The sequence below is a fragment of the Myxocyprinus asiaticus genome, chromosome 1 (genome assembly GCF_019703515.2).
Source record: "Myxocyprinus asiaticus isolate MX2 ecotype Aquarium Trade chromosome 1, UBuf_Myxa_2, whole genome shotgun sequence".
Taxonomy (NCBI): Eukaryota; Metazoa; Chordata; class Actinopteri; order Cypriniformes; family Catostomidae; genus Myxocyprinus; species Myxocyprinus asiaticus.
This window is the reverse complement of record NC_059344.1, coordinates 22,756,690-22,769,363: the sequence shown is the minus strand read 5'-3', so window position 1 is coordinate 22,769,363 and position 12,674 is coordinate 22,756,690. Positions and strand designations below refer to the sequence as shown.

The following is a 12,674-nucleotide window of genomic DNA, read 5'->3' as shown; positions in this document are numbered from 1 at the left end:
TTTTAGTGATTCAAGTGATGAAGTCTTCAGTAAAATGCAGTAGCTATGAAAGGGAGGAGCAGAGAGGAGCCTGAGAATGGGGCGCCATCTCAATGAAGCTGTCACTCAGCCAGCAAGCAGAACATAATAATTTAGCTGTTAAAATAACATCCCCTGCCATTCAGCTCCTCCGCATAGGCAGAGATGCACAAATCAGTAAAACAGCGGAGAACAGAATTTGACATGTACTTTTAATTCCATCATGTCCTGGTTTTGTTTGTGGTGGGCGATGAGAAAATGATGGATGTTGAATCATTCTGGCGAGAACTCAAGTAATTCAGTGGAGTTTACACAACTCACCTAATGCAGTGTCAAAAATAGATACCTTCTGTGTGTGTGCAAGCCCTGAAGATTATTAGCTTGCAGACTTGCCTAAAACAGGTCTTTTGTTTTTATGTTAAATGTGCTGGAAATGGGAACAGGAATTAAATGTGTCAAATAAAAGTGAACAAATAGATATTTCTCTCTCTACCTCTCTGCCCATCTCTCTTTCAGGGAGTCCCCTTGCTTGTCTGATGGAGCAGAAGCGATGGTTTGTGGCAGTGAGGTTAGTGTATGAATGTGTATGATAGACAGTTATCCTCTCAGTCACTCATACACACACTGTCTCAATTGTAATCATCTTTAATTGCCTCTGCTGGATGCACAATCTGACACATTAGCCCATTCATGTGGCATAACTGCTCCATTATGTTAATTATAGAAGCTGATAGAAATATAAGACCTGTTTCAGGTACATTTTATTTGTGTTAGATTGAGAACTGAACACATCCATCATCATTTTCATTTTCTGCTTGCACTCTTTCTCTCTCTCTCTCTCTCTCTCTCTCTTTCTTTCTTTTCCTCTTATTCTTTGTCTTTGCAGATTCATGCAGATTCAGAGATGACTTCTCTGCCAACACAAGATGTGTTTGATGGTAAATTGCATAGTCAACACATATAGTCTATAAAGTACCAAGCCAAATCCCATTTTTACAATCCAAACTTTGAATCTGTTATTACTATCATAAATATCAAACTGCCTATTCAGGGTTAACTAGCAAATATTCCATCACAAAAAATGTCAATAAATTTTATTATCTTATGGGCTTAATATCTCCTTGTTTAGCTGCCCCTGAAACTCCTGACCCAAATTCAACAACTGGACAGGACACAGGACTCATTACTAGACTGGCCAGGTGAGAAACTACTTTGACATAATGAAGTTAAGAGGACACAATTGCAGGACTGCTATGACTTGCCAAACATCCTCTGCTCGCAAGTGTTTCGCTGAATATTTTAACATTTTTATGTTCAGCCTCTCACTCACTTTGATTATTTATATCCATATATTATTTATATCCAGATTCCATAGCTCAATCAAAAGAGTCCCGATGTGAATATGGTAGTCTGAGGTTTCCATAGCGTGTTTTTAGACTGTATGCTATAAAGGACTTGCATCTGCATTTCAACTGAAATGTTAGAATCTGTGTGAAGTTCTAAGGTTAAAAATTGATAAAATAATACATTTTTTAAACCAACACATTTGTCACATTCTTTTCTCTTTCCACAGCTCACTGTTTCCTTTCTCTCTGTTCTTCCGAAAAAGTTCTGCAAAATAAAAATTTCAAGCCATAATTTCTTAACTCTTGCAGAGCTCACACCTGTTGTGTTGGAGAAAAGGCTGTTTCAGTTTTAAGTTTCTTTTTTTTGAATCACTGTTCAGTAACCTAAACTAATTTGTGCATGTTTGTGAGATTGTTTAAAATATGAATCTTTTTTTGTCTTAATTTACCTCGTATGCATCTACTGTAAGTTTTAAATACATACAAATATAGTCCTTAATGTTGCTTTTGGGTGGAAATTCCTTTTGTTGCATGTCACTCTCAGTAAGCCTGAAATTGCGTTGTACTTTCTATTATGTGTGTGTGTGTGTACCTGAATGGGGTAGAAAATGGGGTTTTGTTCACTTTTTAGTGTTTCTGTGTGCTTTAGTGTGTTCATGTTTTTGCACCATTCACTAAACGGAGTGTGTGTGACAGAGCACTCTCAGTAAGGTGAGGTCATCGGCCAAGGCTGCACACGCCCAAACCCCTTGTCTCTGCATAGATGTCTCAAAATCCACACCTGTTTCTGACCACTGTCTTTTCAAATTATTACAGGATCAAAGTAGAATTAGCTGAAGCTCTCCTGTATCTGTCAGACTTCTAAATTTGGGTTCATGACTCGAGAAAAAGCCAAGATTTATCTCTCTTTTGTTTTTATTTTCAGAGTTTTCATATCATTGTAACCTGGAAACAGGAGATTCATGAAGTATGATATTAGTAATACATCCGCTTCCAATTTATGAGGGTATAGCAGCTGCCAAAACAACAGGGGAGGACATGGCCTCAGTTTTGCCTCGATTATTAAACTGATTATATTCATATCTTGACCTTCAAACCTCCATGTCAGTCAGGCTCTAAAAGTTTTCTGAGCTGTTGACACTCTAAAACTGTAAATATATCCAGACATGAACATTTATGACCAATCTGCCAAATTAATAGGAAACTTTCTATTGATATAGGCTCTTTGTATGTTAAACTCACATATGTTATTTATTGTATATTAAAAATCCTATGACAAAAAAACAAGAGACATGTATGAATGAATGTGCATGCTGTTGTGTGGGGGATGTGGGAGGTAGGGAATTATGTCACCCATTCCGTTTCCAATGACATAATGAATTGTGCGTGTTGGAAAGTGAATGGATTAATAGTAGTTTTGCCATATGTTAGTGCAGTCAGCACACAGGAATGCATTGTTAAGGAGTTTTCAATGTAGCTTTTGCACAAAAAGACCATTAACAGATTGTATGCATGACGGATCAATGTGTGCAATTTTTGTTCCAATCAATGGACGCATGTAATCATTTTCCATTAAGTATGGTTCCTAAAAATAATGTTCCAACAATTAAGTGTGCCCGATTAATGAAATGTGTGAATATTTCTCAACATTGCTCATAGTTATTGTTTATTATGCAGTATGCATAGTTGCTGAGGGGCAACAGAATACAGAGAGCGAGGATGTAAAATAGTGGAGTAATCTTGATATCGAGGCAATGGGGAGGGTCCCCTTAAACACATGCACAGCTATGAGGACACATTGGTGGGTGTGACTATGCTGGAAGCTGTTAGCTCAGTTTTACCTGCACTACATATACTACTCTGAAAGAAAGAACCTCATCTAGTGAACATATTCACACACCTGCACACCTCTCTGAGGTCAAGATTCATCCGCACACACTTTGATAAAGTAGGATCCACACCTACAGGTAAACTTTAGTTCCCTTTGTCATACTTATATCTAAGTAGTAAAAACAAATTTGAAGTTTTCCATCTTTGGTGAGATTAATATTAATGTAAGACCAAATTTGTTTAATATCTAATTCTCTGTTACCCGTTATCTATGTTCTGAATCTATCCATCAATTTATATATCTATCCAAAACCAGTAAATGGGAGTTTCACACTCATCTTAACCAGCTGTTCTAATTTGATGTATACTTGGTTTCATATTGCCAGAATTTTGTAGACTTAATCAAGAATGCGTCAGAAAGCATTCATGGCATTTTTGTCATTTTTGTGTTGTGATGAAGTGTGACAACATTACTTGGACAGTTTTGCATTTTCTTTGTGATTTCCGTGCCTCTATCCAAACTTAGTGTAATCCGCTTATGTGCTATCAGGCTTAGAACAACCAGTTCATAAAAGACGTATTTTGGTTTTTGCTCATATTATATTGGATATTAGATAATGTCCATTATATGGACATTGTATTGGACATGGCATTTAGAATTGTTCAAAGACGTTTCACAGTTAACTTCACACATGCAGGATAAATGCATTTTTCTTCACCAACTGGGACCAGAGACATGCATTCATATGTAGACAAAGAGTTGCTCTGATCATTTAGTGTAAGCAAATACAAACCATGGCAAAAACATTTACAGCATGGAAACCCTTACTCAAGATGAAGGGGAGGTGGCAGATTAATTTGCAGATCATTTTGACAACCCTAAATAATGGTTTCCCAAGATAATAGTCAGGAATTCTGGTCAGTCCACACAATTAGGAAAAGAATGACTTAAATGTTTATGTAAATGGTATGAAATCATTTAATAAAGTCACAGCACACTTATTAGCCACTGGTTCCGGGTTTGATGTTAACGTGTTGCTCTGGGTAACAATTTCAGCTCCATTTGCTTTTATTACTATGCTATATACACTGCGTAATAACATAAACAAGCATGATACTCCAGATGTGTACAATATTTTCATAAATGAAACAATGGATGTTTAGGTAAATAAGAGAGAAACCGTTAAAGAGAAAGCAGTTGCTCAGGGGTAGGAAGTTGGCATTTTACTTGTTTCTTCATATGTTAAATTATGGTAAATTTTGCTTAATTTGCTCCAGTCCTTTCAGGTTGACATCGTCATGTTCCGCAGTGTGACATCTGACCTGGTAGTACTTATGTTGCCTGTAGTTCTGTTGGTGTTGCTAATGCCCCTTAGTTGGAGCTTTCAAGCCCTGAGTCCTGGCTGCCATCTCTACCGTGAGTGGGGACAAATTCATTTTCATCTGCACACCAAGTGATAGATACGCACAAACTCATATCTCATACTAATGAATCATTCCGTCTATGCATAGCATTTAATGTGACCATACGGACAGACAAACGAGGAACATGTCGAGGAACCCAAGTAGTATATGCTTGTGTGGGCTACTGTGATTCCAGCGCGTTCCCCTCCCGCTATTCTGTATTGCTGGCATCCAACTTCACTCACAACATAACTTCTGCTTCCCGCTGCTGCACCATTAGCAAGGATGCCAAGGTACATGTTGTTCTAACTACTATGACATTATTTTAGAGCTTTGTTACATTACTAAGACTATTATGATATCACAAGAACCAATTATGAACCATTATGACTTGATGCTTGATGCTACTTGATGCTTATGAGGACATAATTTCCAACAGCCAAGTCATGCAACAATGCACATTCTATTCCATTCTATTCTATAAGGTCAACCAGTACAGATTATTATTATTTTTTTAATCATTGGTTAACCAGTTTTATCAGTTTATGTCTATATCTGTCTTTATTTAGGTCAAAGTACGTCTGCACTGTCTGCAAGGCCGTCACCATGATGATATTGAGATCTTGACTGCACTTGCCTGTCGGTGCAACATGTGTCACAAATCCCGTTACTGACACTCTACATTAAATGACTCATGGTGTACTGTAGAGATAAGAGCAGCGTGCAATTATAAAAATATGTATAAATTAACCAAAATAATGCTCTGATTTTTCCATTTTCACTCCACTTGTAAAAATACTGTAAACTCAACAACTTAAATACATAAAGATGACACAAAATCTTCATCTTTTAAGAAGATTAATTTCGAAACAATGAGTGTAATAGTGAGGGAGGGAGGAGTGAGTGTATGAAAGTGGAGTCAAAGCACAGTGACCAAAAGACTACACACTGCAAAACAACAGTAGTAAAAATAGCAGCACTGAACTAAAATACTCACTACTTCATATAAGTATTCAGTTTTTCTAATGTCTGTGCCATCTACTGACATAAAGAATGTACATACTTATATATTTATCGATTCAAAGGTAATGTTTTGCACAAAAGTTGAGCTTTTTGACAACATTGTGTGTTTAATCTTTTGATGAAATAAAAAAGTAATGACTGAATGAATCTTTCATTGTTCATTTTTATTGATGAAAAGTTTTTGTCAAAAACATTTCTGAAAATCTTACATAAACTGCCAAATCTTAGTAATCTTGGCAGAGAGAGAGAGCGCATGACCATGTGAATGAGCTGAGTGTGTGTGTGTGTGTGTGTGTGTGTCCTCAAAAGGTCTCGCACTCTGTGTGTTTTGAGGAGCAGTAGGTGCAGTCACATTGTAAGGCCTGAGGGTAATGATAGAGCGGGGATACGTCAGGGCGACAACCTGGTAAACGGGCTGTCATGTGGCGTGTACGGCTGTACGTGCAGACACGGTGGTGCCTTTGGATATACGGCGGCTCCAGAACCAGCTTCTGTACCGCAAAATATTAAAGGACATAAGCTAGTCATGCACACATATGTTCACAAACACATTCAAATACAGATTTTAATATCCTCAATCTACTGACAACCCTTTGTATTCAACTGTCTCATTTTAGCTTGAAACATTTATAAAACTAATTAAAATTTTGTTTAAATTATAAAATGAAAGCTATGAATTAAATCAAATTGGTAGATCCCCAACAAGACTGTAACTGAAAACTATTGATTATGAATGATGCTGCATCCACACCACTAGTTGTCACTGTAAGCCCAAGATGATATGAACAAAAAGTTACTGAGTGTGTAACCAGTCCTGCTCGACCCAATCTGAGAGGAATACAGCCTCTAGCGTCAGTCGCTAGTGCGCCTCTTGAGGCCAGGGAAATGCGGTTTACACACACTGAACAGCATGTACCAGCTGGCTACCGTTACACTCAACCCCCCTAAACCTCACTCCCATCCAGGTCATGGCACCACTGTAACCAGTCCTGCTCGACCAGCTCTAAGAGGGATTCGAACGAGGGTCTCCGGCATGGGAGGCAGGTACGCTAACGAGGAGGCTAAAGGCTCTAGCGTCAGTCGCTAGTGCGCCTCTTGAGGCCAGGGGCCGGTTGCACCAGCTATACGTAAGTTAAAACTTAGCCTAGTCGTGGTGTAAATGGGCACTAAGTCACAATTTACGCACTACTAAATATTTGAGCGTTGCACCATTAAACTTAGGTAGAATGTTACCCTACGTATAAACTAAATATTTATGGAAGCCTCCGACCAGGAGTAATGGTTGGAATAAAAAAGCAGACTGATATTTTATGTCATCAATGAGTTCATGTTTTGCGTGACAGGCTTCAATCCTTTTGATTGAGTATGATGTTGACATTTACACTCGTTTACATTTACGAGAGAGAAAAAAACATACCTTTAAGCGTCTCTTCAGCATAAAACCGATCTAACGGTGCAGTTTTCAGGGTGCGTCGCCCGGTGTCAAGTTTTGTCAAACGGTGTCAAACATATACAAAATATATATATTAAAATAAAGAAATGTCTGTTTTTCCAGCCTGTTGTATTAGTATTTATTATCCTGTAGTATTTATTACTTATTTATTTTAGATACAGTTCCTTTATATTGTTATTTACACAGGGCAAATATACTATTTATCAAATCTACTTTTATTACGTATCATATTTTAATGGAGATATAATTTATTACAGCTGACAATTACGTGAGCAAACAAGGTTTGAACATCAACCGTAATAAGATCAAACTGAAGTTCATGGCTTTTTAACAGTTCTGTGTACACATTTTGAATGCTGTTTATTGGATCAATACAGGTAAACGTCATATTATGCAACTACGCATTACTTTACGGAGAGCTTACGAACTACTAGTTAAGTCTTGCCTTAAGAACAGGTGGTGCAACCAAATTAAGCACTGACTTAGTTACAAACTAACTAGTATTTACTAAGCCCTTAGTGTGAACTTTACGCTCCAGCTTATGTGAGAACTTACACACAGCTAGTGCAACCCTACCCAGGGGAGTGAGGTTTACACACACTGCAGAGCACATACCAGCTGGCTACCATTACAAGTGCACCTTCAATATGGCAGATTTTGGTCACCTCCCAGGTGTGGCAGCGACCCCAGCATGCCTCTGTGTTTATAAGCAGACTCCTGCAGCCAGGCTTCTGCGCCACAAAATTGAAATCACGCACTGCACATCCACGAAAACTCTGCAAGGTTGTCACTGCAATGGTAAAATCAAATCCAGCAAACAGGAGCAGAAAGGTCACGGCGGTCATAGAGAGGTGGTCTAGGCACATTCTGAAAGAAAATTATGAATAATAATGTATTAGATGATTTATAGAGGGAGAAGTGGAGTGTGGGCTCTCAAACACGAGAAATGGATTTCCGAAAGAACAAAAATGCTCATTCACCTTTATGTGCTACACAACATCCAATGGACCCTTTTCACAGACTGTGTTGACACGTTTCTGCCTTCTTTAGCAGCATAAATCTAGCACACTATTTTATATTTAGATTTTTTAATTATTTAGTGTAAATTTATAACATTATACAGTACTTTGTATTACATTACCCTGGAGTTCGTTTTTAAAAATACGTTACCCCAGATGCAATGAGGTTTCTAATACAGTTGCTGAGAAAGTGACAATTAATTTGCCATCATCTTTCAAAATCCATCACACTCTATTTTTTTCTTCATTTGGAAAATTATGGAAATGTAATAGTGGCGTTTTCCTTTTGATGTTGTAGCAAATAAGTAAGCAAAATGTATATTTGCCGTGGTCTCCCATTCACTACTATCGAAGATTACCCTGCAATTGTTCACTTCCGTGTTCCAAATCCTGGAAGTGTGAAAATGGTCCATTGGGACTATGGTAGCAATTGTCATTTTCATCTTAGTTAAATAAATTTTAAGCTTTGTCTGGCTCGGAACGTTCAGTTTAAGAATTCCTGCTGGTTCCCAACTATTTTGTGTTTTGGGTGCTGGTCCCACAGCAAGGCATGCTGGTGTACTGGTGACACTACCAAGTTTTAAACTAGCTTAACCAGCTTCATAAGAAAGTCCATGCTGGTCAACCATTTTCACCAACTAGGTGAAAAGCATGGTCACCAGCTAGACCAGCCCCAAACCAGCACTAACTAGCACAAACAAGCCTAGACTCACATGGAAATTGCATACTGGTTCAGCTGGTCATTGTAGCAGGTTGTCCCTATACTGTCCCACCAGTGAGTAGTAGTAATGTTCAATTCTTGAGTAATTCTTTTCAAAGACTCCCATACTGAAAAGACCAGCATAGCTGGTGACATGCAGATGCTTGTTGAACCAATGAATAAATCTCAAGTGAAATCCCATTTCACAAAATTGTAAATTCTTGAGTAACTGTTTTAAAAAATTTACAATTAAATCAGCATGTTAGACATTAAAATAAAAAAACAATGTTTTTAGACTGTGCCATGAAAACCTGTAGCATCAATCAAAGATTTGCCTGGTGGTTCCTGTTAATAATGGCCAAAGAGTTGCAAATGCATTTGCTATATAAGTAATATATATAGTTTTGATACCATTGGTAGATTGTTGGTTAAAAAATGTAACTGAAAAGTTTAAAAATGTACTCCGTGAGAATCTTGTTGAATACCTATAAATAAATGTTGTAGGCAAGTGACTTTTAATTCTCAGTGTATGTTGTTTTGGGTCTTCCGGTTGCAATTACAAAAGATTGACCGGCAGATGTCGCCACAGTGCGTGTTTTTCTGAGTAGTTAGTAACTTTAATGGTACAAAACGAAACTCACATTAAATTTACACTCTAATGGCTGTAACGAAATTGAAAAAAAGATTTGGTTAAAAACTACCGAAGGGAACACATGTAACGTGTCGCACTATTATCTTGTTTTCATTCGTTTATTCATCATTCAGCATCGTTCACTATTCCCGCGGTCGCAGGCATCAAGTTCTCGCGCGAAACTTTCACATTTGTTCCCGACGGTCAATCTGACGTTCTGCAGGTTAAAGTGAACGCGTTGCTGAAGTTTCGCGCGAGAACTTGATGCCGGTGACCAGGGCAATAGTGAATGATACTGAACGATGAATGAAGTTAAATCTAATTTATCCGTATGAAAGACACAAAAAATGCAATGAAAGTTGAGAGTGGAGCTTAACTCACCTGTTTGAGACCATAATTAGATGCCAGAAGCTACTGAGGAGAAAATGTTCTAACCATGTCGCCTCATAGGCTGCCTTGCTGTTTTAAAGCACTCTGACATCACTGTAATTACAATTCCCATTAATCTAGCCCGGACATTACACAACACTACATACTACTTTGAAGACGTAGCCAATATAATAAATATTTTCTCTTGTTTTAGGAGTGAGCTGAATGAGGAGGGCTTATATAAGCTGCATTGATATCAACCACAGGTTAATATAGGCTATTTTAAAAAGTTGAACGAAAGGTACAGTTTTCAGTAGTGAAAACCTTTCAGAGATAAAATAATTGGTGCAAGATAACTGAAACTGAACAAGAGGCACAAGGTTATGAGAGAAAATAAAGACAAAAATGTTCTTGATGCGGAGTTATTAAACACACGTTTTCATGTTTACATCCCACTTTTATACATTCATATCCCAAAGGCGTTTGTCCCCCAAAAATACATTGCTATGTTTAAACACAAGACATTGATCAAAAGGACAGTGCAACTCTAGTTTAAGTGATGCTACGTATGCGTACAATTTCAGTCCATTTTTATTGCCGTCTCTATTCTATTTCATTTCTCTTTTCCGTACTGTTACTATTAAATGTTTTATTTCTGCAGATACTAGTTCTCAGAGGTCAAACAAAGGGAGTCAACCTGGTTGCTTTCTTTGAAACAAGAACAAGAGTGATATTGTTTGCTCTTTTCATTTTTTTTCTCAGTGAGAGAGACTACTGAAAATCAATAATCACCAGCGGCAGTTCATTTGAGCATATAAGCACACTCAAAGTGGATAGTACATTCTCATTTAATCCCTGTTCTCTTCTAAACTATAGATAGTAATACACCCCTTCTCTACATCACACACACACACACACACACACACACACACACACACACACACACACACACACACACACACATCAGAACAATCTCTTCCTATGCTTTCTCAATATGCCTACACATACCATTCCTTCCCACTTTCAAGCCTCTACATCAATAAATATAAGAAACAAAAAACAAACATCCAAAAAACAAGATCACAAAATAAAGACTCTGTCCTGAAACACAAAAGAGAGGGTTTTAGCAAGCAAATTGATTAAAAATAAATAAATAAATAAATAATTGTCTGACACACATTTTTCAAAACAGATGGGAATCTGACTACCACCCCTGGAGTTGCAAGTTCAAATCTAGGGCGTGCTGAGTGACTACAGCCAGGACTAAGCAACCAAACTGGCCCGTTGCGAGGGAGGGTAGAGTCACATGGAGTAATCTCCTCGTGGTCGCGATTAGTGTTTCTCGCTCTCAGTGGGGTGCATGGTAAGTTGTGCGTGGATCGCGGTGAGTAGCATGAGCCTCCACATACGGAGTCTCCGCGGTGTCATGCACAATGAGCCACGTGATAAGATGCGCGGCTTGACGGTCTCAGAATCGGAGACAAATGAGACTTGTTCTCCACCACCCGGATTGAGGCGAGTAATCGCGCCACCACTAGGACATACTAAGTAGTGGGAATAGTGGGCATTCCAAATTGGGGAGCAAAGGGGATACAATTAAAAAAAACAAAACAAAAAAAAAAAAAAAACAGATGGGAATATTGCTAAATTAAAATGTTTTGAAAGTTGTTTAAAAAAAAAAAACATAATAAGAACAGACTAAAGTATTGTTGTCACTTCATAACAAGTTTAGTTTTACGTAGCAGCGTACTTCAGTCATGTTTATGAGGTGCTACACTAGAATACCCCACCAACACTATAATCAGACATTGATATCTTTTTTATATATATATATATATATATATATATATATATATATATATATATATATATATATATATATATATATATATATATGTGTGTGTATGTATATAAAACATCAGTTATAGTAGCATAGAAGTGGTACTTTTATAGAATAGCTGTAGAAGTAGGAACATTAGAATTGTATAATTTTCATCTTTAGGATCATCATTATTAACTTAAATCCTCTTCCATGTTTGACAGGATGCAGAGTTTGTTGGTCGGTTCACGATGGGCCTCGGATCGGGCCTGAGAGGAACAGAGCCAGTTCTTGAATGACAATAATGAATGATGCATACTGTATGTGTTTGATTTTGAGTGTGCGCATGTGTGTCTTCCATGTTTGGACCCCATGCAGGTATGTTTGAAGTTCATGATCCCAGTGTGTAGGAATAGAAAGAAAAGATGCAGAGAGGCAAGTGATTGAAAAGCATATGAAAGTGTTGGATGCATGTGAGAGGTACCCATTTTTTTTTTAAGCTTTTATATCTCACTCAGTGTGTGATGTGTGCTTCAGTGTTTGTAACATATCTACATATGGACAGCCTGTTGTACATGTGCTCTGTCTGGTGCTTATGATAGATGTGTCTGCACCTTGTATGTGTGTGTGTGTGTTTCAGAAGAAGAAATTGAGGCATTGACTGGTTCCCGAGTCGGTATTATTGATAAAACTGTTTTAACAGTGTTGTGATATTTGTTTGTGACTTTGTGTATGTTTGTGTGTGGTCTCTAGGTGGTGTTGGCAGCACTGGTCTCTGACTGGCTCTTGGTAGTGTTCTCTCTTTCCTGTAGGTTTTTCTGGTTTCTGCTGGCTTCGGTCAGACTCTGTAGCCGCCTCTCCTGCAGCTCTTCCATGTTCCTCCACAGCTCGGCTCGCTCCTTCTCTTTTTTTAGTTCCCTACAGAGAGGAAAAAGATTGAAAGAGACAAGACAGGAGGTGTAAACCAGGTTTAAGTTATAAGAGGAAGATAAAGGATCAAAATGCTTGCTGAGTTTAGAGAAATACACTTCTCGTTTACACTTGGTTTTAAGATGCATTTTG

General features: G+C 37.9%; 3 protein-coding genes and 1 long non-coding RNA gene across 6 annotated transcripts in view; 2 read left to right on the top strand and 2 right to left on the bottom strand.

Moving 5' to 3' along the window:
- The first annotated feature begins 907 nt into the window (after nucleotides 1-907).
- On the top strand, nucleotides 908-1,673 carry LOC127449155 (uncharacterized). The gene is made up of 3 exons (XR_007898674.1): nucleotides 908-956; nucleotides 1,148-1,217; nucleotides 1,592-1,673. It is a non-coding gene; the product is annotated as an uncharacterized LOC127449155 (long non-coding RNA).
- A 2,820-nt stretch (nucleotides 1,674-4,493) lies between these two features.
- LOC127445434 (glycoprotein hormone alpha-2-like) lies at nucleotides 4,494-5,272 on the top strand. The gene is made up of 3 exons (XM_051705509.1): nucleotides 4,494-4,611; nucleotides 4,707-4,891; nucleotides 5,168-5,272. Exons 1-3 carry the CDS (start codon nucleotides 4,494-4,496, stop codon nucleotides 5,270-5,272), a joined length of 408 nt encoding a protein of 135 aa, XP_051561469.1.
- Nucleotides 5,273-5,781: 509 nt separating this feature from the next.
- LOC127448159 (glycoprotein hormone beta-5-like) lies at nucleotides 5,782-11,587 on the bottom strand. 2 transcript variants are annotated; one of them, XM_051710494.1, is made up of 3 exons: nucleotides 9,806-11,587; nucleotides 7,740-7,941; nucleotides 5,782-6,112 (listed from the first exon to the last, which is right to left on the bottom strand). In XM_051710494.1, the coding sequence occupies exons 1-3, from the start codon at nucleotides 9,817-9,819 to the stop codon at nucleotides 5,924-5,926; spliced, it is 405 nt and encodes a 134-aa protein (XP_051566454.1). In that variant the 5' UTR covers nucleotides 9,820-11,587; the 3' UTR covers nucleotides 5,782-5,923. The 2 variants fall into 2 exon arrangements, with proteins under 2 accessions (XP_051566454.1, XP_051566462.1); XM_051710502.1 differs by having other exon boundaries at nucleotides 5,979-6,112; nucleotides 7,715-7,941.
- Nucleotides 11,588-11,696: 109 nt separating this feature from the next.
- The window catches only part of ppp2r5b (protein phosphatase 2, regulatory subunit B', beta), a 33,388-nt gene continuing 32,410 nt past the window's right edge, over nucleotides 11,697-12,674 (bottom strand). For both annotated transcript variants that reach the window (XM_051707322.1, XM_051707328.1), the window contains one exon: nucleotides 11,697-12,530. In XM_051707322.1, coding sequence (XP_051563282.1) covers nucleotides 12,362-12,530 — 169 coding nt within the window. In that variant the 3' untranslated portion in view covers nucleotides 11,697-12,361. The remainder of the gene's footprint in view (nucleotides 12,531-12,674) is intronic.